At 39.1% G+C, this 26,243-nt stretch overlaps 1 protein-coding gene across 2 annotated transcripts in view; it reads left to right on the plus strand.

Annotated features, from left to right (window-relative positions):
• The window catches only part of LOC136445853 (LIM and SH3 domain protein 1-like), a 31,323-nt gene that overhangs the window by 3,345 nt on the left and 1,735 nt on the right, over positions 1 to 26,243 (plus strand). Inside the window, exons 1-7 of one of the 2 annotated variants that reach the window (XM_066444042.1) lie at positions 12,344 to 12,600; positions 18,270 to 18,354; positions 20,751 to 21,057; positions 22,783 to 22,848; positions 23,515 to 23,754; positions 24,299 to 24,406; positions 26,078 to 26,179. In XM_066444042.1, the coding sequence (XP_066300139.1) occupies positions 21,055 to 21,057; positions 22,783 to 22,848; positions 23,515 to 23,754; positions 24,299 to 24,406; positions 26,078 to 26,179 (519 nt within the window). In that variant the 5' untranslated portion in view covers positions 12,344 to 12,600; positions 18,270 to 18,354; positions 20,751 to 21,054. Of the gene's footprint in view, positions 1 to 12,343; positions 12,601 to 18,269; positions 18,355 to 20,750; positions 21,058 to 22,782; positions 22,849 to 23,514; positions 23,755 to 24,298; positions 24,407 to 26,077; positions 26,180 to 26,243 lie in introns of those variants that run through there. The other variant, XM_066444043.1, reaches the window with a different exon arrangement.

Genomic DNA, 26,243 nt, shown 5'->3' on the forward strand with positions numbered 1-26,243 from the left:
TCTTCCCACATTCCAGACATACTTGGTGGGGTTAGAAGATCCCGTGTTGGGGGTTGTTTTACAGTTGAAGGCACAGGGTTTGTGTAAGCAGGGGAAGTCACGGGGGATGATTTTTCACTGTCCAGGTCTTGTATTTCAACAAAAGAGTCTTGTTGAAATTGTCTTAGGAGGATCATTGTAGAAGAATAAGAGCATCTAGTTTCTCAAGCTCTTTTTGAACATATTGTGTACCAACAATTTGAACCTTCGCCCTGGCAAGGTAGAGTTATGGCACCGAGTTTGAATGTGTTATAGATTTAGTTAGCAAGAGTGATGTTAAACAGCTATAATAGTGAAGAGAGGACTGGTAACTTTCAATTAGGGACTGAATATACATTCTATAAGTAAAATATCACAACCGTGAGATCTTTCAAAACAAGAAGGTTCAATTCTGTGGATGTACAAATGTAGAAGGTATAGAATCTAGGTAAAAGAAACATGTGTACACAACCTTTGGAAGACCATGTCTTGTGTGTAGAGACAACAGATCACATACTGAAGCCACATGTAGAAGACTGGGCTTGGGGTTAGATTGGACATGGAAGAACACAGCAAATTACATGCATTAAGGGGAGGGGGGGTCAGGTAAGGATAGGTCTGGAATAGCACAGCATGGGGGTGTCAAGGCGAATTGCTTGAAAATGCTCTAAAGCATCTCTAATGTCTAATGTTGTGGAGCAGTATACCGTAGCTATATTATAATGTTTGTATTTTATTATGGATGTCGCTGTAGTGTCAAGGTCAACTGGTAGCAGCCTCACAGTTGAGCTCCTGGTTCCAATTAGTTGCTACTGTATATATATATATATCTGGGAGACCCCGTTTTAATCCTGGGAAGGACATCTCTGGGGCTGCACCCGTCTTTCGGAAGGGATGTAAAATGGGGGTCCTGTGTTCGATGTGCCTTGAGCATGTTTAAGGGGAGGCGCAAGCTATAGCAACCACTCCCTGTCAAACCACTACTGAAACAGCAAGGTAACTTGCTGCCCAATGTGCCAAGATGGGAAAACAGTTTTCATTGCAACCCGACACTGGCACATTTGTTTACTATTGTTTATTTAGATTCGCTAACTTTGTAGGAAGACATCAACAGGTGCTTAAGATTTCTGGAGATAAGTTGTCTTGAAGGATCAAAGAGTTCACTAAGATCTTACCACACATCTTGAGAATATGCTGTCCAAAACATCACAACACAAAATATGTGTTTTCAAACAGTGAAATAAAGAATCACAGTCAAACCTGTACAAGTGACCACCTCTATAATGATCACCTGGCCAATGTGGCCACTTTTTGGTGGTTCGTTAGATAATTTTTCCCATCAACACAAGCACTGTAGTGACCACCTGTCCACATAGACCAGATTTTATTAGTCCCCTGAGTGGTCTTCTTGGGCAGGTTTGACTCTATTAACATAGACCCATCCTCATTTGTAGAAGACCCCCCCCCCCCCATGATCTTGATGCCCATACTTAGAACAACAATTTACCAGATGTATGATTTTGATATCTGCTTGGGATCCTGTAAACGCTGTAAGCTTGTAAACACAGCCGTTACAAGCTCACAGGGGTTACGGGATCCCAAGCAGATACGGGGCTCAAGCAGATACGCCCCCTCCCAAAAAAAGTTGAAAAAAAATCGCTAGTGGGAAGGACTGCAATGGAGGCTAGTATGGAGACTAGCTTTAGAACTGGAGTTCATCACTTAATACAGTTTTGGAGCATCTTGTAACATTTTACAAAACAAAACCCAACTAGTAACGTTTTCACATATTTCTGAAAAATGTAAGTGATTCTTACATGTTCAGGTTTCATGCTCAAATATTTAGGTTTCTTTTTGCGCGAAGATTTGGAAATTAACCAAATGGACCTAAAAATCCAGGTAACAGACGTAAAATAATATCAAGGGTCATATTTTTCTGCCTGAGAATTTTATACTTCACATTTTCTGACATTTTTCAGGAAATTAATTTTTCCGTGCGCATATTTTTCATGTGCAACTTTTTTGTGTGCAACTTTTTCATGCACAAATTTGTCATGCAGAAAACCTGATCCCTCTTGCAACACCAACATTTGTATTGTCAAGGTTGATCATAGCTATAGGCCTCATCGGCTTTTGACATTTACAAATGTAGAAGGTTAACTTGTAAGATCAGAAATGGCTACAGGGGTCTGGAGAATGCCTTGGCTTGAAGCCAGTACTTGAGTGATACATTACAAAGCAGTTGAAATCCAGGTGACCCCAAGTCAACAGACCTGAGGGCAATCGCTTACTGAGTCATGTCACTATCTCTGATTGGTGGCATTAGGACTCACACAGGTGGAACAGACACTCTTTCCTGTGCCATTACTACCTGTAGTTCAAGACAGGCTAAGAACTGTATATACTCTCCAAGCAGAGGTTGGTGGGGAAGATTGTGACCTTTTTATCCTGTGCCCCGTTTTTTGTGCGCTCTCCCCAATACGGGGCACAGGATAAAAAGGTCACAATCTTCCCCACCAACCTCTGCTTGGAGAGCCAACTGAAGTGGCTTTGTCTAGATAAATTGTATTTCATTTTGTGTGTATGTTGGGGCAAGGATGTGTTCACTGAGCTCTTTACTCAATTGTTCTTGCTATTTAGAACACCTTTTTATCTGAAGGACAATAATCAGTTGATATTGTTTACATATTGCTATTGTTCTCAATCATATTATGCAATAAATGTGATCTGTGTTTTCCTCCCATACCCCCAAATATCCTTGAAGCGAAACTGTGCTTTTACCATAAGTAAATAGATCAATAAGTTAAAAGTAAAACATTTCGAGCATTTTTGTATTGAATTATTTAGTTGATCCCTGTATGAACTATTATGAGATTCTACAACATTTTACATCATGTTTCCCAACGGAATACCAGTTGTTTCATCCACAATAGTCAGACTGCAAAGAGATTATGGTACAAATAATTTAATTTAGTTGAAAGAATAAATGTGATGTGCTTTCCTCCCAAACCCCATTGGGCTGACCAAAAGTTCACCTTTGTGTGAGAATTATATTCCAAGACATTATAATGTTGTAAATGGCAAATAGCTGAAATAATGAAATGGAGTATGATAATTTTCCCAGACATTACAATGTTGTAAATGGCAAATAGCTGAAATAATGAAATGGAGGATGATAATTTTGCCTTTTTATAGTTATTTTCTCATATATCTGAAAGGCTTGTTCCAAAGTGATAAAACAATATCATGCATTGTTTTAAACTTCGATCAGAGTGCAAAATGTAAAAGGTAATTGGCAATTAGTCTGCCTATTTCTACAACAGGATTATTGTTAGCCTCGTTCGCAGATCGTCTAGGAGCACCGGGTTTATTTTTGGGCGAGCACTGATTCACGATTTTCATGGGCCAGGCTCTCTAATACCTAGATGCATGTAAATAATCTCCCCCAGTATTAGAGAACCTAGCCCATGTTGAAAATTGCAAATGAGTGCTCCCCGCAAAATGAACTCAACGCTCCTAGAGGGTCTGCGAAGGAGGCTAATTATTGTAATCAATTCAAATGTTATTTTCTCTGGTGGGTTGGTAACGAAGGGCTCAATACAGACAATTCTGATTAATAAGATAATGTATTTCCCACTGTACAGATCGAGCACCAGAATGATCAGTCAGAAATATCAGCATTTTTATTTGAGCGTTTTTCTCGTCGCAAAGTGTATACGTTGTTTGTGGAAAAGCCTTTAAAAACGGGTTTGTATGTTTTGTATGTTTTGTTCTCAGAAACAGTATTTTTTGCTTCCAAAAAATCCAATTCAGGGTTGAAATACCTATTCGCAACCAAGGAGTTTATGATAAAAGAGATTTTACATTGTCCGTTCTGGAACATGCAATTTGCAGAAAAAATTGAGAGCTTGAAGAAAAAAATATAGATAACTTGTAATTTTGCCAGTTAAAAGAATACCGGTACAACTGGCTTGGGAATGTCAATCAAATATTGCAGAAAACAAATCAAAATAGAGTATTTCAAGCCCTGCAATTGTATCAACACAAACACTTAGTGCACTAACTGTTTATGTTTGCTTTGTGGTCACATTTGATGGGTTATTCCCCTGGGCTGCTATTGATATACCTGACTGACAATAGCCCCATTTGTAGCCCTATCAGTGGGGAGGGGCAGCTATTGTGTGTCTGTATTGTCCTGTGATTGTCTGAGGTTATAGGAACTGGGTCATCCTCATGTGAGAAACACATCGATCAATACACACTCATGAATAATTTGTTGGCATGAAAGACTCGTTTATTGCACCTCTCCCGCCCTGGAGCATTGTTCCTGCCCCAACATTCACCTCCAAGCAGATGTTAGGTGGAAGATTGTAATGTTTTCTGACTGAATCAGGGTACAATGGATTACTGCTTGCCACAAGACCTAGACTCATACTATCAAACATAGATATGCATAAACTATGACCACTGTTTACCCACGTATAGGATAGCGTTCTAGAAATATGTAAAAGAGCCTTCTTTTACTAAGTATTCTAATGCACAAACCAGGGCTGTCTCCAGGACCCGTCCTTCCGACCCGGGACGTAAATTTGCTTGTTGGGACGGAAAAAATTCAATCCCTTCCGTCCCCAAAATATCAATTTCATGAGATAAAACTGATGAAAATGTATTTTTTTAAAGCTTAAAATGACAAATTCAACAATGAAAATTAAAAAATCGGCTCCCAAACAATGAGTGGGACGGAAAAACATTTAAAGCTGGAGACAGCCCTGGCACAACCCCTATATAGTGCTTTCAATTCTATATCTATAACACAAGTGCCAACAAGGTAGTCAGACTTCACCCCCTTACTGCTTAATAACTCTTCCACTCCAACAGACAATAATAGCAACATTAAAATGCTGTGTTTTGTGTATGTGTAGATGTTTTGGGAATTGCAGAAACACACAGACAGACAGACAAACAGACAGCAAAAGGTAATAAATGGTTAGAATTTTGTTCTGATCATCTGTGAGGTTGTGCTATATGGATCCTAGCTAGGTATATGTAGTTGTTGCCTTTTCTGTTTTGAGACTTGAAGGAGGGATGAAGTGGGTGGCTCCATTACATCAAGTGGCCGTACTTACTACTCCAGTTTTGTGAAAACTCTACCACCTGTCAGGTGAACGATTGGAGAATATTTCCTCAGAAACAGGATTCTGTATGAAGGGTAGTTTGAGAAGAAAACAACTGAACAGGCTCAACAGCAACAAAACACAGTTTTGGGAGTGTTACTGTGGATTTAAACAAAAGTTGGCATCTCTTGTTCAAGTTTATTTTAGATTCTTCTGAAAGTATGTGCTTGTTCTGACTGCCTTGCCATACAAGTGATTTTAGGAACTTGTGTATAAAAGTGCTTGCCACCCACAGACACTGTCACATTTGTAAGGGCACCAATGTTGACCATGACACCCTAGCATTGGAATTATGTCTCACCAATTTCATTTGTTTCTTGGATATTAAAAAATAATGCTTAACAGAAAACTTGATATAAAAACAGGGTCTTAGGGGAAAACTCTTCCTCGGTTTACACAGTTTGGATTAGATATAGTCAAATTCAACTTTTCTTCTCAGTCCTGTTTTCATCTTGTTTATTTTTTGCTATCTTAGAAACAATCGGATGACTTTACCCTAAGATATAATTAGCATTCAGTTTCAGTTTTTCACTTTTCCCTTGACAGTAACTGTGACTTTGCTAAGACTTTTGACACAACCCTGGTTCCAAAATAGCAGACAGGAAGCAAACTGGCATTGAAAATAAACATGTGGGTAGAAGTTCTGTTCTACATGTTACCATGTGTCAGCTGGAGGGGAAATGGACCAGAAGGGTTTTTAGGGACAATTCAGGACTGGGAAGTCACACAAAGTCATACGAGAACTCATGTCAGGGCAAGATATATTGGGTGCATGTGCACTTTTGTGCACCCAAATTGGAGCACCTAACTTTTGACTATGGGTGCACTAGTGCACCTTGATACAATGTAGTCGTGTAGGGTAATGTACATTTGTGCACTATTGTACAGTAGTATAAAGCATATTCTTGACATTGTGTCCCAAAAAATCAGAAAACCTTTGTTGTATTACCAGGTTTAGAATTTTGAAGTTAGCCATAGAATTTAGGTTTATTTATTTCATGTATAGTGCACCTAAATTTTGGCAAAATGAATTTGGAGCACTCTATAGTTTTCAGTATATACAGTGCAAGGGTGCGAAAAAGTTGTTAAAAAAAGAACATGAAAGCTGCAGAAGAAAGGAGATTGTTTACATGCACCAAGTACTGTTGCATTGGAAAATGGCGGACAACAAAAGTCAGCTGACAGCCAGCCTGCAATGTAAAGTGTTCTATTATGCAGAACCTCAATGAAACTATAGTTGTGGTAGTTAAACATCTATAGGGAATGTTGACTCAGTTACAGTCAGTATGTAAAGCTTTAGACTGGCCGCCCACCTACACTGTACCACAGGGCTCGAAATATATATGTCACAATACTGTGAATACAGATTGGAATTCCAATCTGTACTAGTAGGATTCCTATCTGTACTGTGACATATACAGGTAGTAAAATTGTTGTGCAGGTGACAAAAAACGGTTTCTTAAAACTCCCAGTTTGATCCATACCTCAGAAATCTACTTTTCTGATATGGGGTAATTTTATATGTTGCCCAGTGTACCAGTATGCCACATTAATTTGGATAAAGTACTGTAATTCACTTTATCTTCACGGTAGCAAAATTTCATGGTGTAAGCAATATGGACCTTTTCACTGAACTTTAACTTCACGGTGGCCGCAAGTGATTTACAGTTCTAACGGTAGTGTGAAGGAATTATAAAAAATTACAACAGGTTTTTCATGGTGATGATAAGTTCCCGGTACCGAGGTGACCGTGAAAACAGTGACCATAATGTTACAGTGAAAGAAACAAGAATTACAGTAACCACTTGGTAAAGAGATAGAGTGGAGTCTGTGCAATGTCTGGTTTCTTGCAGTGTACTCTGGCCTTCATGCTTGTCTTTCAGTACACTGAGTGAAGCCAGGCCCTTGACTTCCCCACCCAAGAGCAGCAGTGTCAGGAAGTATGTGGCAGGTTTGTCAGAGATCTCTCCAAGCGTTCTGAGAGGGTTAGGGCCTCAGGTTGACAACCTGTTGGGCTGGGGTTAGCTACAGGAGAACTAGGCCTTGAAAGCTAAGGAAAAGGAAAGAAAGGAAAGTGATCTCCAACCAGTTTAGCTCAAATGAGCTCAATGAACAGATGAGCTAATCTTCCACTGGTCGTGACAGAGAAGACAGACGCTATATACAGTATTTACAGGTTCATTGTACTGGGGAAATTCCCCTAGCTCTTTTCGACAAGCACAATGAACAGTATACCATGGCTTAACGTCCCGTCCTAAGGACTGCGACCCTTTCCGGTAGCGTGCATGTCGAGTGAGCGACACAGCCGGCATCAAACCCGGGGCTTCTAGTTCCAGAGGCAAGATCGCTAACCACTGGACTACACACGCCACCAAACCTCATTGATAACATCAAAACAATCTAGTGATGCTGAAGAAGAGTGATGGATGTCAATCGAAACCGAAAGTAATCTTCGCAATTTGTCCAGTTAGTAGTAGAGTTTGAATTGAACCTGTATATGAGTTTGAATTACAAGAATACAATTTCATCAATTTCATGTTCTGAAGTTCAGGTCTATGTATTCTTTTAGTGATTAGGATGTTAACTTTTATTCTATACTTCTATTTTGTATCATTGAATTGTTGCCATACTTTGTACCGTGTACAATTGTCGTGCAATAAAGTTCTTCTATTGGATGGTTGGGATGAAAGTTTGTCCGTCCCAACAAGCAAATTTCTGTCTGGGGATGGAGGGACAGGTCCTGGAGACATGTAGACTGCTGGCAAATTTGACCCTGCACCCACTGTAAGGTCAAGGTCAGGGCAAGGTCCCAGCCACGCTGCTCCTTGCCAGGACCTTGGGAAGGTCTGAGAACATCTAAGGCATTCTTTCTTGGCAGGCATTCAAATTCATACTTGAGGAAGCTAGAGACAAGTTACTTTTGGCAGATGTTTTTGGGCTGATAGGAACCACACACAAGAACATGTGTTGATCTAGGCATCTTTCTATACAGGGCTGTTTCCAGCTTTAGATTTGTTTCCATCCAACTCATTGTTTGAGAGCCCATTCTGTTAATTTTGTTGTTAAATCTGTCATTTTAAGCTTACGAATATACATTTTCATCAATTTCATTTCTTGAAGTTCAGATTTTTGGATGGATCGGGTGAAGTTTTTCTGTCCCAACATGCAGATTCCCGTCCCTTATTAAATATGTCATAGCAAGGATAGACTGAAATCCACAGGTACTTGTAATGTTTGCTGGTAATATTGTTAATCTCCAAGCAGATGTCAGGACTGGCTTGTTCTGCTGGTATTACTGATACATGTTCAAAATGTAATACTGGCTTAGCTGGTAGGTGGCATTGGTTGGTCATGGACATTTGTGTCCAATGCTTTTGAGACAGTGTATAGAAATGCTAAATGATACGTTCAACAATGGTACTAACTGTCATTGTAACGATCCATAGGAGTTTGACGACTCAGAATCTTTGATCAAAATGTGGTTTATTGCTGAAAAATGTGTAACGTTAATACTATGTGTTACTGTTAGGTCGGGTAAGACTTTGAATTTTCGTCAAGTTATCTAAAAGAATCTTTCAGGCTATTAATCAGTCATAGAAAGCATGTGTATCTATTATAGTGTCTTTGATTGATATAGCATAATAGCTATCTTGTAGTTTATACGCATCAGGTTTGCACAACAACAATTAAAAAAAAAATTTTTGTCCAAACAAATCTGTTCCTCCCTGCACTACTGAAACTGGCAGCTATGTGGCATCAATGTCACTGTTGTAGGACTGTCCCATGGTTAGATATATAGTATATGGGGCTATATGCATCTTTTATACCAGCTAAACTTACTTATGCCAAACAACAACAACAACAACAACAGCAACAAACATCCGACTAGGATTTGCTCTGCAAATCATTCTTTATTTTGGAACTTTCCCACAGTGAGACCTTCCTATCCATATAACAATTTCCTTTCTTGAGTGCATGTAGCGCAGCATATCTAGGACAGCTTTCCGGTAGTAACGCATTCCCCAACAACCCTCTAATTACCATCTATGTGCAAAGGTACACTCTAGTACGTGTGAAGTTACATGTAATAGGACTATCATGCCAAATGACTGCCATATGATCGGCTTCCTCTGGTGACTGCGGAAGAAACACAAGCCTATATATCAGCCTTCAGTTGGTATTTTGAGACTGGTATTTTTTGGCTGATTGCGTGTACACGTAAGTCTGCTGATAGCCACTACAGAATAGTCTCCAGCAGACTAACTACACCGAGAATATTTGCCAGGGTTTCATTCGCAGGCTCCGTAGGCAAAACGTGATCTTCACCGTGGACTACTGGATAATTATTCCTTTTTCTGTCGAATTCTACGATCCATACACCCGTAGGAGGGCCTGGTTTAGGCAAAATACAGAAGTGGATCATTAAAAGATGTAGAAATCACAAAAAACAGCATTAATAAAGCTCTAACCGGAGACAGATTAAATAAAGGATCATTATTGACGCAACAAAAGGACAGGGACTTGCATGTGTGTAAAGTCTTCTACTACCATAAAAACACAGTTCAGTTGAATTCATCCTCTGTGAGGTGACACAAATGTCTCCACATGTCCCTTTCGAGCATGACAGAACAGAGTTCTTCATCTTTAAGACCAACACCCTCTTCAATTACCTTCTTAAGTGTAAGGTATACATGTAGAAACACAATAATGTCAAGTTCTAAACATTTTCCAATGTATTTACTTGTATGCATACTGTACGGATGGCTATGAAGTCCAAAGAAATGCTGACTAGTACCCACCCCTATCATACCATGTAGTGTTGTGCAACACAGTGCCAGTGGTGCACTGCCCTTGCCAGTTTCCCCCCTATCTGCGGTTACCCATACCAGAGATAGCTGGCGTCTGTGTAAGGTACATTAGCGAGTGTCCAAGCCTGTCCAACATCGCAGGAATGTGGCCCCTCGGTCAGCAAACCTGAAAATAGCTCCAGCCAGTGCAGGGAGTGAGTCATAGGGTCCAGGGCTTCCCTGTATGGCAACTTTAGTAGCCTCTACCAGGTTCCAGATGTAGCTGGAAAGAGTAAAAATTGGCCAAATACTGTAGACATATAACATGCCAGAGGAGTTAGCTGTCCTGGGTAACAGTTTGCCACCTTAACTACATGACTGGCTAATTCCTCTGGCATATTATCTGTCTACCATATTTAGCAAATTTCTACTCTTTTCACTAATTTCAGCCATCTCTGGAGCCAGGTAGAGGCTACAACGTCAGTAGGTTAGGTCTGATAAGCCCCCGTCACACAGCATGAAAATCGATCGTCTTACGTGTCTACGAGGTCCAAATGACATTATTGGCCGTAGTACACCCAGTGTTCTCTCGATCATCGCACAATTTTTAGGGATTGGCCAATGTTTACAGGTTATGATACCGAGCCTATTGAATATGATATAGGAGATTGTCAGGCGAGAAAATACCTTCTGGCGATCAACAATTTCGGCCGAAGCTCCTCTACTGTGTGACACGGGACGTTGGCTTCGTACACTCACATGAAGCAGGATGTTGGAAGTCATATAGGATGCAATTTCTCGTTCCCAGGCTCAATGCTGTAATCTTGCACTTTGAAGTTCATGGAAGGACAGGCGCTGTTTTGAGATGGATAACATTGCAGTTGTAAGCCGTCGGTTGCCGTTGTCTGAACTCTTGAATAGGTGTACAAATGTAAATCTGCTAGTATGATATGTTATTTGCCGCCCAAAATCAGCTGCAAGGTATTTATGTCCTTGGTTCTTGGACATTTTGAACAGAAAAGTAAGCAAGGGAGGAAAATTTGAATCGTACAATTTTCATTCCCTAAAACTGAGTCAGTGTACTAAGGTACGGACTAACATTTCCCCCCCCTACCCCGACTCTATTTTTATCTGTCAGCATCATCTTTTGAAACCCACGAACCAACAAATGAAATTGTTGTGGCCTAAATTGCCAACAATAATTACACCCTTTGATTTTTAGAGAATTGTGATTAGCCTTCTGGATTAAGATGGATTGTTCTAGATGTCAGTTTCAGCTTAAAACAGCTGTGATGTCTCTTGCACTTGACCTTATGTGAACCCAAGTTCAGCGGGAGATGCACAAGGGTCAAGTTAGTGCACATGTTTGATATCAGCTTGAACTTGAAACAGTCAAGGTCTATCAGGAATCAGTCTCCACCAGGAGAAGATATACTGTGGTCCGTTGAGACTGTCAAAATAATATGTAAGAAGCTGTAAAATAAAGCTACCAGTATGTTAAACTACTGTATCAACCCAGTGTGTGATGGTTTAGAACTAATCTGTTCCACACTTTTGGTCACTTGGTCAAGTCTCCAAGCAGATGTTGGGTTATTAAGTTGGGCAGCCTTAGCTGCATCTCAGCTGAACAAATAAAAAAATGAAACAAAGTGAAACAAGATGAAAGAAAATATGGAAATAGAATGAATTGAAATGTGTTTGAAGGATATGATGGTCTTTTTCAAATCATCACTCTTCCTGGTCTTCATTGATCGTCTGATGACCCCTAAATGTTCTTATAATGAGATGAGAACCATTTGAATACTGGTAACCAAATATGGTATGGGGTTATACTCCAGAGTCCTGTTGCAATGCATTTCATTGGTTGTGTCATGATTCTATTAGAATCTGTTTCTCTTTCTCTGTGTGAATACTTCGCTAATGCTGAAAGCATAAAAGCATAAAGAGAGTAAACTGCAGCACAATTCTTGAATTCATGATATTTGGGTACTACATGTAGTAGCAAAGCAAGACATTTAGTGTCATGGATGATTACACTTTAGTAAAGGTCAAAGAGTTTTGCTTATTTTTATTGTGAAATAAAGGATAAAGAAGAAAAAAACAAAGACATTAATGGACAAGCAATGTCTCAACAGTTACAGCTGACATGAACAATTTCCAGCATTTGTTTTTGAAAAAAGGCAAAATGCCACTCACAAGAGGAGGGCCATTTTCCTCTCCTGGTCGGTTGCGTTGGCCATAACTTGGATGGTTTTACCCTTAGCACCATCATACTCTAAATTTCTGGGGACATCCCCGAGTGATGGTAACCAAAGACTCCCCTACCAGTGCCCACACATGTCCCTGCATCAGTCAGGCCCCTGAACAGCTGGTCATCTCATCCCATCCTATCCCAGGGCTGGCATAACATATAACACCAATACAGGACCGGGGTATTTTAGTCTTACCCTTCATGTTTCTACCATCCGGTAAGGCTACGAGTTTTCTGGACGAGCCGTTGTGATTTCACCACTATGGGAAACAAGATTGTGATTCTTCGCTGAAGTGAAGGGAGGTTTGCCGGAGTTCTTCAGGTTTTGTGGCAGAGAGAGATCTTTGTGGTGATCCTAGGAGCTTTACTGGTAAGGACATTAGCCTCCCTTCTATGCTATCCATCCTAGTGAATTGCCAGTTGTTACAAATAGCCCATGATAACATTACTGTACCTACAGTATCTGTAGGCCGTTTTCCTGCTTCCAAAAGGCTTAGCTTGTCAAATGTTTTTTCCAGATTAGATACTTTTTTTGCCATAATGCTTTGGCATTACACAGAGCAAGTGCAAGCGGTTTTATGATGATTATAGCAGCCATAATGTTTTCAATAGATATGGTGTAAAAAGAGACTTTGTTTAAAGCCTTAAGGTCCTTTAAGGCTATCAACTGTTTACTCTTTGTTATCAAAATCAGGTTTGACTTACCTGAGCGGTGATTGAGGAGTTTTAACCTCTGGGGTTGGCTTAGATTATGCTTCGTTAACCTCTTGTATTTCTCTCCAGCTTGTGTATTAACTTCAAGGTCACTCATGGCAAAAGCATGCAGTCTTTATGTTAGTAAGGCCATGGTGATTTGATTACATGGATGACATCCCCACGCATCACTTTTAGTCTGTTTCAAAACAAAAAGAAAGTTTTTGGCCATACTGTAAATTGTACAAAGCAGCTGCAAAATGAGAAGATACATGCTGTAAATTGCAAAATATTTCGGAATAATGTATACTAATGTCTTATAATGCCAGAGTAAATTCCAGTCAAAGAAGATGTGAAAGAGCAAAAATGAAGAATCTTTAATTGTTCGGTATTTCATACTTTGTGTGTTTAGTTTTGTTCATCCTTCCTGACCATTTAGATTTCATAATGAAGCCAACTTTTTTTTCCAAACCTTTTATTTATTCGCACGCTCACTTCAGTTTTGGGGTCCCCAGAGGATGTCATCCATATAATCAAATCAACATGGCCTAACTGTCTAGGCTGTTCTAAGGCCTTGCGAATTGTATCTGCTCGTTCTCAGTTTAGTTTAACATGAAAAGAGAGTCTGAGGGGACAGGCTGTACCTTGGTACACACAGTTTCAGGGAGTATCATAATTTTAAGACCATGATTTGGCATAATTGTGGACTAATGTTACACAGGGTATGGCAATATGACTGGATGCAAACAGATATCAAATATCATTTGATTTGGTCAGTAATGTATATGTAGAAACAAGTAATTGACTACACAGAATCATTGAAATTAACTTTCCTTAAAACATTTGATACATTGCTATACTCTTACTTAAAGCAGTTTTGTCTGTTAAGAAAGATTAAGAAGTTGTGTAAGATGTTCAAAGAGTTCAAACAAACAAAAGACTGCTCTCATCACCAAAGTATGGTCTTTAGAAGCGTGAAAGCACACAATCTTGTTAGTATTTGTACCAAGTTGTCAAAGTCAGTCCTGTGGCACATGTGCTGTTAGCTTCTCTCTCAAGGGTGTATGTGATAAAAAGGCTAGAACCTAATAAGGCTTCACCCATCTCAACACAAGTCTCCTGGACCTGAACCTTCCTAACCATGTAAAGGCATTTAGCTGGTTTCTATTACTAGTATTAGCTTGTACAGGATCTTCTGAGCATTCCTGAAACATGTTTCATTCATCGTTTGACTGTACTTGCTAGAGGGCTGTCCAAGATGGAAACAGTAAACAATATAAAAAAGTCCTTCCAACACTAGATGGTGCATACAATGTAGGGCGGAGACCATCTCTGTTTCAATGGCCCTTTGGCCGCACAACTTTGTGCAATCACTACAGCATGGGGCTAGTCCAACCTATATACTGTTCAACCTATATACTGGTACTTTTTCCCAAATGCTGAGTGCTAAGCACAGAAAGCAGTATTTACCATCTTAAAAGTCTTTTAAGACTTTAAACAGCAAGTCACTTGGCCAGTAGGAAAATAATCAAAACTTCTTGTGACACAACATCAAGAAAATTTACCTGGTCAACATTTTAATAACTCCTCAGCTACCTTCTGAAACATTGGCCAGGTAAATTTTGTTAGGAAGTGTCTAATAACTAAAATAAGTAGTTACTACGACTTACAAACTATTCATTGAATGTAACGAAAACATTTAAAGAACAAAGCAATTGTAATAATGTCATCTACTGTAGATCATTGAATTTTATCATTCAGGTGGCCTAATTAAGTAACATCAGAAATCCATTCACATACGGTATACCAGACTGGGTTTAGAAATGCCTGCCTCTATAAGAATTCTTTATATTAAGCAATAATGTTTTATTTGTTCATGTAGAATTGTACTGTTTTGGATACTACTGATGAATAAGTTTACCTGTGGCACAAAGGTTAGTTAGTGATTGTTGTTTTCATCTCTATTATTCAAAGATGTCAGTGTTCCTGTTAGTATATATTCAGGGTTATCATAAACAAAATAGAGCATTAAGTGTCGTGTAACTGCAATTCTTTTCTTGGTATTTATGGCAGATTTTATTGATTTTGATCAATCATATCTGATCCTCAGTGTAAGAAGTTGACAGAATTTCCCCCATATTTTGGGACGACAATGAGTCAGTGACCATGGCCTGAATATGTCTTGTTCTGGTATGTGGCAACAACGTGGGAAATGAATATCATTATGTGGGTGGGATATGGGGATCAGTTGTTCTAGGCTTGTGTTTTTCAAACCATTTTTGGATCGAATCGTCAAGAAATTTCATGTGCAATTATAGTATTTACAGAATACAGAAAAAAAATGAAATCATGTTAAATGTTTTACATAAAAAGATTTGGATGTTCAGCTATTGAAGCATGTTTCATTCTACAATGCATGACATCAAACTTAAATGTCATAGATTAGATTTATATGTATAGTTGCATGTACATACATCATGCATAACTGTGATTAATGAGGTAATTTTGATTTACAGTAATCAGTCTGTAATCTGTGTGAACAATGGGAAAAAACATATTGATTTAAAAGGAAAATTTGCCATTGATTTTAGTGCATATGGTGGTGAAGACTCTACCCCCCCCCCTAAATTTATGCCTTCAGTCTTTACGTATTTACAGCCTGGTTGATTACTACTATAACCGAAAAGCGAGGAGAAGTAGAATTTATCTAATGATAGTCATATTCTTTTATATCTGTTAACTGTACTTGTATTTTGTTTTGTTGTGACCTGTACTTAGCCAAGTGTGGCAGAAATGTGCAATAAAGGTCTTCATTCATTCATATAAAGGAAGTAACTAAATTCAAACAGCCCTGAAGTACTTGTATAAGACCTGTACATGGCTGAGCCATCACAGCCAGCTGTGTCCACACTAGTGTCAGTGGGACTTGACATGTTAGTGTATTGCCTGGTATAAATATAACACTGTCAAAACAGGGGGGGGGGGGGCAGCATCAGCACTGTTCATGGCAGTTTCAAAATATAACAGGGCTTGAAATTAATTTTTGGAAATAGGTGCACTCATGGACCTAACCTAAAGATTTTGGTGCACAGAAAGATTTCTGAGTGCACAACATGAAATAGGGTAAAGTAGAATATCAGCAAAACTTCAATCTCAAATTCTATAGCTAACTTCAAATAAAAAATAATCAAACAAAGGACTTTTTGTGATAACGTTACTTAAATTTTAAGAATATTCTGTATACTAGTGTACAATACGAAATGTAGTACCTCTACCCTATAGCCAAAAAAATATCTAGGTGCACCTGTGAACCCGCAGCCAAAAATTAGGTACACATGCAGCACCAATTTCGGGTGCACATCCATTATTTCGAGCCCTGATATAAGGACAAGCAAGCCACCTCCATATGGATGCAGATGGAAAGATGTAGTAGGAAAGATGTCTACCCGAGTTTTATCTTAAGACCAGTGTCATCTTTAAGTTGTCATCTTGCTTTTATCTTTGTTTAGGCCACCCCAATGTAATTCCTTGGTTCTCTGACATTTTATGTTTTCTGACATTATCTTTTGAAAATACAAGAACCAAGAACTTCAATTGATATGGCAATAGTATAAATTTTTATTATTAATGTAAGTGTTGTAGGGTTATGACAAAATGCATGCTGGTGTAAGAAAGTGAAAACAGAATGCATGTATTACTATTAGATTTCATGCAATTGTCAGTTTAGTTCTAGGCTGTTTAATGCACACAGGTACATTTATGCAAAGTTTAACATAATCTTTTTAAAAATTGTCAAAGACGATAATTTCACTTCCCTAAAATCCTCTGAACTCCCCTTTACCAAAACTCTTTACTTATGGGACTTGAGGTAATAACAATGAAAATATATGGTTCATTTTAGGCACTTCTGGCCCATGTTATGAAAATGATACGCAGACAATATATGTACAATGGCACGGAGTCAAACATTTCTAGGCTTCATGTTTGACATAGTGCAGTCATGAAATACTGCTAATAACTAACAGATCAGTCTCTGAAGCAACAAAAAAAGGTACAAATACTAGTGATAGTATTAGTAAACATGCAATGTACTATAGGAGTAGGTCAATTGTTATATTGAAGAAGTAGTACAATGTACTTCTTATCGAACTGAAGCCATTCTGACCAGCTGTGCAAATATCTTTCTTCATTCGCTAGTTTATTGCGTTGTCTAAATGGGAGTTCTGAATAGGTTTGAAGCATTTACTGTTACTCTGAAAAGGATCAAGGTGTAGTACAAATGTAGGTACAATGCAAAGCAAGGAAGTACTATGGGAATGCCTTAAGGTTATACAGTTTAGGCCTCAGCAATCTTATTTCTTGGTTATCAGATTTTTGCAGAAAATTATTTCTGCGATAGACCCCCATACTTCCACTGTGCATGGAATAAATTTTGTTGAATGTATTATTATCTAATTCTTATTATAAAAGATGGGTACCCCTGGTGTTAACATTGACAATTGAATTGAAATATTTGCTAATTATTAAAGACCATGTATGAAGTACACGTAGGAATATTTGTAAACTGTTGGAGGAAGAATTTTTCCCATTATGTTCAAAACTGACAAACCCCATCGTTTTCATGTGACTCATTTAAATCTGGTGAGGTTATTTTAAACCATTGAGTCAATGCTCCACAATTAGACATACATGTACAGTTAGACATACATGTTTACAACAATGTGATCTTTTTATTCTGTTTTTATTGAAATGATTACAACAGTATAGTCACGTTTGTTTTGTTATGTGTCAAATGATAGACAAAATCAAAAGATTATGATACTAGTCTCTTATAGTTAATATCATAGGAATGTCCCTATTTGTATAGCTCAACTGGTAGCAGCCTCACAGTTGAGCTCCTGGTTCAAGTTACTAGGTTGCTAAATGACTGGGAGACCCCAGTTCAATCTTGGGTCAGGACATCTCAGTTAGGGCTGCACCAGTCTTTTGGAAGGGAATTAAGATGGGGATAAAAGAAGAAGAGCTAGCAATCTCTCCCTGTAAAAATATACCTGCTGCTGAAATAGAAAAGCCTACATGTATGTGACACTAGGCACTACAAGAGTCTGAACGAACAAACAAGTTTTTTCATAGTTGAAATGCACAAGGTGAATAGTACAGTCTCCTGGCTCCCAGGAATCGAACCTGGGCCCGTCAGCGCACAAACCCAACACACCACTAGGCTAAAAGTAAAATGTTCGTACCAATTAGCCTGGTCAGTAAGTGGTGCTTGAACCACACTGTTACACGGTCTCCTTTTCTGTTTTCTGAAATACAACGAAGTAATCTTTCGCTGTTTTACTGCAGGCATTATCCGCAGAGCAAGCCCACGGTCGTATCGGAGACGCCGGAGATTGCGCGGGTTATGCAGCAGTCGCAGCAGCAAAGTCTGGTAAGACTCACGCACATCATCGGTATGAACGGTACACAAACAAACAAACAAATACACAAACACGACCACACAGACAAGGCCCATGCACCAGGACGGTGCATGTAGGTACCCAGGTATGTATACAGAAACATAACACAGACAACAATAATACAGAGGTTGGTAAGTCCTCTGTAAGTACATGTATGAGTGGCTACACGACACAACAAATGTTCTCACAGTTGACCATGAATGTTATTTTTTTACACACATTTCCTTCCCTGAAATTACATATAGAGGAAATACAGGTGATGTTGACAGGGATCAACTAGTCTAGCAGCAGAGAAGAAGCTGGACCACCACTGATCACATGACCAGGCAGCCAATCAGCAGCAACCATTGCTCACCAAGATTGCTTCTCAACAAGTGACATGCTAACTGACATATAAGGTAGCGATACGACAGTGACAGACGGATAGACAAATGAACTGACAGAATTTTTTGAAATCAAAGGTTTGCTATTTGTTAGTGGCCTCTTTTCCTTCAACCAACAACTGTCCCTTTTTTGTCATTCTGTTCATAATTTACTCTGTTTATGGGTGTTTTTCTCTATTCAAGTTCTTTGGTGGCCTCCTAATGTAGTAAAAGTGTCTGCTCTCTTTTCAGTTATAATCAGATGTTTAGAAAAAAACAGTTCTATTTCCTCAACAAAGCATTTCTGAAACACTTAGTATCATCTTTGTACACTCTCTTCCCCTATCAAGTGTACAATATGTAATGTATTACTTACCTTTTTATACCCTCCTCCACTGTACTTAATGCTTTATGTTTCACTTTAATAGCCAATAATGTTGTCTAATACAATTTTCCCTTTACTGTAAATTCTCCTATGTTTAGGATTCACTTGTACCTGTACCTTTCACTTTGATCATGAATCCTATCTATCTGTATTGTCTTATACAGTGCAACATGATTAACATTAAGTAACTGTATTATATTCTGAAAAATAAAGAGAGAACAACTATGGTAATGCGACTGTTGTTCTTTGCACCATGCTGCGTAATTACAGCATTCTGAAAGTCATTTTCACAATTTCAAGGTCATCATGACCCATATTTCAATATTACTGGTTACACAGTTGAGTTTTAATATCCTTTACATGTACATTATGGCATTCTTGAAAAAAAAGTGTATGCTTATAGAAATATACACAATGTATCTTTGAAAATTTGTCAGGAACTCTAAATGTTAGAGTAAGTCACACGGAAAAAAAGAGTAAAACACTGTTACAGTGTAATAACAACGCTGTATGAAACCTTCATTTAGCAAACGTCTGTCATTCAGGGACAGTTTGAAAACAAGTATCTTTCATAATTCTTTAGCCTTTGATATACGTTAAAGGAAAGCTACACAAAAAATTGAAAATCCTGCTATGCTATGCTTGATATATTCCAAAGTCAAGTTCTTACTTCAGGTTGTTTCACATAAGTCCGTCATAGTTTTGGGATCTTCCACCGTTTGCAACTTATGCCATGCTGACGCCTTCTCACCTGATAATTTTGGTACACAAAACACTGACGTCATATAATTCAATCATCAGGTGAAAAAATCAGTACACTGACGTCATATAATTCAATTATCAGGTGAGATTATCGCGCCTTCTCACCTGATGATTGAATTATATGACGTCAGTGTTTCGTTTACCAAAATTATCAGGTGAGAAGGCGTCAGCATGGTATAAGTTGCAAACGGTGGAAGATCCCAAAACTATGACGGACTTATGTGAAACAACCTGAAGTTAGAACTTGACTTTGGAATATATTAAGCATAGCATAGCAGGATTTTCAATATTTTGTGTAGCTTTCCTTTAACCTTGTATGTAACAACAAAATGGCAGCAAATTTTTAGCTTGCGACCATAATAAGTAGGTCAGATAATATTTGTCCACCTGCATTTGTTTCTCTCCTCGCTTTGAGCCTGAAAAGGGTGTTTTTCTGTTATATATATATTTGTCTGTGTCCTGTTGACCTAGCTGGTCCATTTCCTAGCGCTGCATTTAGAACAAACAATTTATGTTTTGCACATTCTCTTGGCACTTACACAACACGACATAAACATGCCTCCAACAGTTTCACCCCTTCTTTTCTCTATTTTCCTTTTACGCTGTCTCATTTGATGGTTATATTTGGTAGATTATGACTCTGATAGTACAAAAATATCCCGCATTGTTGTTATGGGTTTGCCTTGACTCCTCTTACATTGCTTATTAACATAATTCCTTGGCTTCCTTCCTTGTTGTAGTAAACATACTTCTGAACATGTTTCTTTCATTTCTTAACTGTTTTATAATTCTGTGTTATCATACTTATCCTTTTTTCTCTTCTTCTTTTCTTTCTGTCTTCCTACTACACAAAACGCAGCTGATTGTTAGAAATTTACAGAGAGTCTAAAATCGTAGCCTACCATATCAGCCAGGCTTCCTGACACGCCCGGCAGGGTAACCCCATCCCCAAAAGCGTCACCCCAGCAGAATCGCTGCATATATAGCAGCTGATTGACAGTCACACTTGTGGGAGAGGCTGGGAGACACGGGCTCGCTGCATCATCATCATCCGACCGGGGGATATATCGGTTACCAAGTGGCTCGCATACCCGGATTACTGTGTGGGACCGTTCCCTGTTCCATCTCCTCTTCTTTGTTGAAGTCCGGATAGCACCGCAAACATGGTAAATATCAAGCAGAGTTTCTACCCCTCCGTTTGCACTTCTCTGCCTCATAAATGCTGTACTTGTGCTTTTTTTGTTGTTTGTTTGAAATTGGGTTTTATACAATCAGATAACTCGCCATGTAGGATTGCAACCATAAGTCTCATATGTATTCTATTATGCTTCCAAGATGATCAAAATCAAACAATATCATAGCCTTTAAAGTAAAGACTTGAAGCCATGTACTATAATAATATCAAAGGAAATGGATATCAGAAGTAGTGAAAATTTTGCTGATGAGATTTTGGGGCTCAATTTTGCTGTAGGGCATGGAACATACTAAGCGCAGCCATATTTGTAGAGGAATGCTCGGGCTATTTATGTATGCTTCATCTTTCCTTGTCCATAAAACTCTAACTGGCTTGAGAGTAACCAGATAAGATAAGATTATGTAGAAGTGAAGTTATTGTGCAAGGTTATGAGATGAAGCGTTGCTCAAATGTTTTATTGTGTGTGGTTTCGGGTCACCCTGATAAGATCGACGTTACCCGATTAATAATCGTTGCCATAATTCAAGAAATTGTATTGAAGACAGTTGTATATGAAATGTTTCATTGCTAAATTGAAATATTAAAGTATGTACCTATACAATGTTTGTGAAACTCTTTGGAGTGTGTGAATTAAACATAAATGAAGTATTCAGACACAGTTTGGCAATTGTAGATAAGGCATAAATGTTTTCATATTTTTAGAAGTTCTGAAACATGATATGCGGGTGGCATGCCGAGCATAGTATTTTGGTCTGCAGTTGCCTTGGTGCAACGGGACTAGGGAATGTGTAGCATAGATCTACAAAAGGACGCCAGGAAACGATTAAAGTAGTACCCATAATCTGGTACACACCGAAATTTTCATAAATGGAAACTGGGATAATGTTGTACAGACCATTTACTTTCTGTATCAGTTGACTGAAAGCTTTACGTGTTAGATTATATTTGTACCATATCAGGTTCAGTTGACATCATTTCAAATTGTCATGCCGTGATAGGTGTGGGGAGGGGGGCGGTATAGACAGAAGGGTGAGGGGGTTGCTCTTTAGCCAAGGGGTGTCTGGGAACTTGAGTCATACTTTAACTAATTTTCTGACTCATGAATACAAAGTAGATTCAGGTTCAGTACATGGAAACTTGGATAAAAAGAGACACAAGGGATAAAGGGATTTTTTATTTTATTTACTATCATCACAAAACATCTTCTGGCTCTAAACCCTTTAGGTTTAAATTTTAATCAAGCCTAAATGAGAACTAGCTTGATAGATGAAAGAGAATGTGTCAAGTCAACCAAGTAGTTCAAACCATGTGGAATTTGAAATAGAATTTTCAACATTTTGCAAGATGTTAAAAATTAACTTTTTTTGGTACATGGTGTAGTATTGAAGACAAATATTGTTGGATAGGGATCTGTTTTCAACTGATGTGGTTTCAGCATGTATACAGTAATGTAAGCATTTAGGGTTGTGTCCGCGTATTTGTGTCCAAAGAGATATATTATTTAACGAACGTTATTCTAATGCAACGTTGATCAGAGAGGAAGCTAGAGACTCGGCAGTTATGATAGGTTCAGATACCAGGGCCTATATACCGTATGCGCACTACGTTCTAGGGACTTATGTTTTCAGGATGTCAAAAACAAACAAATAAACGAACAAACAAACAAATTTCTTGACTGTTGTTTTCGATGTTTCAGGCGGACCAGCCATGGGAGACGCCGGAGACCAAGCGCGTCCGGGAAATGAATCAGCTGCAGAGTGAGGTAAAATAGAAAGCAGGACCATGGTCGTTATTAAGCGAACAAGATGTCATGAGAATGTTTCTGCATTGTAGTTCTTGTGACTGCTAAGACATGTTGTTTCCACTTCTTGTGAAAGTCCAAGACATGTTTCTACTTCTTGTGAAAGTCCAAGACATGTTTCCACTTCTTGTGAAAGTCCAAGACATGTTTCTACTTCTTGTGAAAGTCCAAGACATGTTTCCACTTCTTGTGAAAGTCCAAGACATGTTTCGTAACTTCTTGTGAAAGTCCAAGACATGTTTCCACTTCTTGTTAAAGTCCATGACATGTTTCTACTTCTTGTGAAAGTCTAAGACATGCTGTTTCTATTAACATCTTGTGAAAGTCCAAGACATGTTATTCTTAACTTCTTGTAAAAGTTCAAGACATGTTTCCACTTCTTCTAAAAGACATGTTTCTACTTCTTGTGAAAGTCTAAGACATACTGTTTCTATTAACTTCCTGTGAAAGTCCAAGACATGTTTCAACTTCTTGTCAAACTCGAAGACATGCTTCAATTTCTTGTACATGTAGTTAAGAAAACAAGGTCAACTGCATGTACACAGTATTACATGACTTGTACATGTATACAATATACCTATCAGTTTTCATGTAAGTTGCATAAGCAGGATTGGTGTACTCACGCAGGGGGGTACTACTACTGTAACTGGAGTGGAAACATACGAAGATAGCGATGAAGAAGTGATCATAACACATTATACCACGGAGACGGCCGGTACTCCAGGCAGAATGGAAGCGGAGTACGAAACGACAGAGTGGGAAACTACACGAACAACAGAAGTGTCAGGGTCTGCCCATGCCTATGAGTATGGAACAGAGGCTGAAGTGACACGAAATACACAGAACGCAGGCGCTACCCGTTCATCGGTACAGGGTTTTACATTGTCTGCGGGATTTCATCTCTTCTTTCGGAGCTGGCTGAACTCTTTGATCTCGATTTGATGGATCTGTGTGTCGTTTACTGCTTTTTGTAGTCCTGAGCAGCCAGCTTCGAGTTGTTGTCTTCTTTCTTTTCCAATCGCATGATTTTTGTAAGGTTTATCAAAAATCCCATCTGCCAATCCCCATGACGGTCCAGCAACTCCTCTTGAAAACCTCTCTTCAACTTATCCTTGTTACCATCGCAATTCCATATCCTCTGCAGAAAATTCCCACTCTGAAATCATCAATCCATGTTTGAATGGTTTGTACATTTGTATATCTGCCCCCTTCATCCCTCAAAATTGATGTCTTTTGAACCAACAATCCTTTTGGTACTCTGAGGAATGCCACCTTCAATCCCTGTTTTAATGGCCTTTCCCTTTGCCCCCTTGTCCCTGAAAATTGATATTTTTTGAACCAACGATCCTTGAAGTATTCTGAGGAATACCACATTGGGCAACTCGGTTGACACTTCCCCGTGATGTTTTAGGCGGAGATGATGGCCGAGATGACGTCCGGGTCTGGAAAACGGGCAGATCAGTCCTGGGCCACACCGGAAATGGTCCGATGTCGGGAAATGAAAGATCTCCAAAGCGAGGTAAAGACACCTTGTCGTTGGCTCTAGTGCCTTGTAATGCAGAACCAGCTCAGATATAGCTGGCTTTCCAGCAAAGCAAGGTAAAGACATGATTGTCTCTGGATCTAGCTGGCAATGTCAGAAGATGCAGAAGATGCTGCATACTTTGGTGTGTATCTTTTAAGCTGCAGGTGACCAGAATCCAGCTGCTAGCTTGGAGAGCAGGCTTTGCAGCAGACATGACGTGTATGTCTAGATCTGCTGCCTGGTATCATGTATTGTAATGTACCTGCACATTGTGTACATCTGGTTCTGAAGCTTCTGCTGATCTGAAGGAAGCCTACTTGCACTGGCCTGTATATATACAGAAGGTTGCTGCCTTGATGTTGACTTTGATGAAAGTTGCACGTCCAACAAGCTGTCTTCCTATACATTTCCATTTTTATCTCATATCCTTTTATTCCTTGAACTCGAGTAGCTAAACCTCGAGGTTGGGCTGCCCAACCATTCATCAAACTAACTTTATTTCAGTGTCATCTTTTCATTTTCTCATTTTCATCTTCACATACTATCATAATCTCATTCTATCATTTTCCCATACCATCATCTTCCTATACATTCCCATGTCCATCTCATATCCATTGATTCATTCCCTCCACTCCTTGAACCTCAAGCTACCCGAACACTAGCATCTACATATCTTATGGGGGTGACTGTTTAGAGTACCCTCCTTCTTGCATTTCTGGCTGTGGTATCCTACAAATGTACATTGTAGGTTGGGCTGCCAAACCATTCTGCAAGCTATCCTCTTCCCATGCATTTGATTCACCTTCAGACTTTCAACTTCTGCCTAATGCTTCAGCTTGTGCGCTCAGATATTACGGGGTGTTTAGAACACCCCTTCTTCTTGCATTGCTGGCTGTTTATGTCCCAGGCAAGCTATATCCTCTCCCCATGCTTTCCCAAGTCCACTTTGTGTCCAATCTTTCAACTCTGCCCAAGCAACAGCTTATGGAGATATCATTGGGCATTGCTGGCTGAAGTGTCCAAGGCTGCTTTGCTATAGCACAAGTCTGGGTTGCTGAACCATTTGGCCATAAGAGATGCCATATTTTACTTTATCCTCTGTGAAGCAAAGCGCAGCAAGGAAAATGCATAGGATTGTCATATTGATGACTTGCGTGTATACTTGGTCTGCTGATGACCTTTGTAAGAAAGTAAGAAAAGCAAAGCTTGTTGCACTAGTGTACATGTAGATCTGTCCAGTTTAGTTTTGAGTAAGTTGACATTGCTGGTCCTTTACTATGGTGTATCTGACTATATTGTATCTATTGGAGTGACCTGTTACATTGTGAAAGCTTAGTAATACACTTTTACTACAATGTGTTTATGGGGAGTAGCAATATCTAGGCAATGATGTAATGTAAAATATATGGCATCTTTTGTTGTGGAACGGCTAATAAGTAGATAGGTTGATAGGTAAATTGTCACCAGTTGTTCATTTTTGTACATTTGTACCTGCAAATGGCCCCTATTTCATGTACTTGTCTACATTGTAATCCACCATGGTCACTATTGACCGACAGAGGCCATATGTATATAATGTGTGTACTACATGTATGTAACCCACTGTGTAACATACATACGTGTTACCCTAACACTCCATCCCTGTGCCCCTCCCCCCTCTTACAGAGAGTGTACAAGGAGAGAGCTAAAGAAAAAATGAAGAGTTACGTATCCGTTCCAGACTCACCTGAAATAGTGAGATTAAGACAACAGCAAAATATGAGCGAGGTACCTTAGCCACAGTTGTTTTTTACTGTAATCTCCAAGCAGATATTGGGGGAGGCTGAAGTGT

This window comes from Branchiostoma lanceolatum, chromosome 12 (genome assembly GCF_035083965.1).
Source record: "Branchiostoma lanceolatum isolate klBraLanc5 chromosome 12, klBraLanc5.hap2, whole genome shotgun sequence".
In the NCBI taxonomy this organism is placed as follows: Eukaryota; Metazoa; Chordata; class Leptocardii; order Amphioxiformes; family Branchiostomatidae; genus Branchiostoma; species Branchiostoma lanceolatum.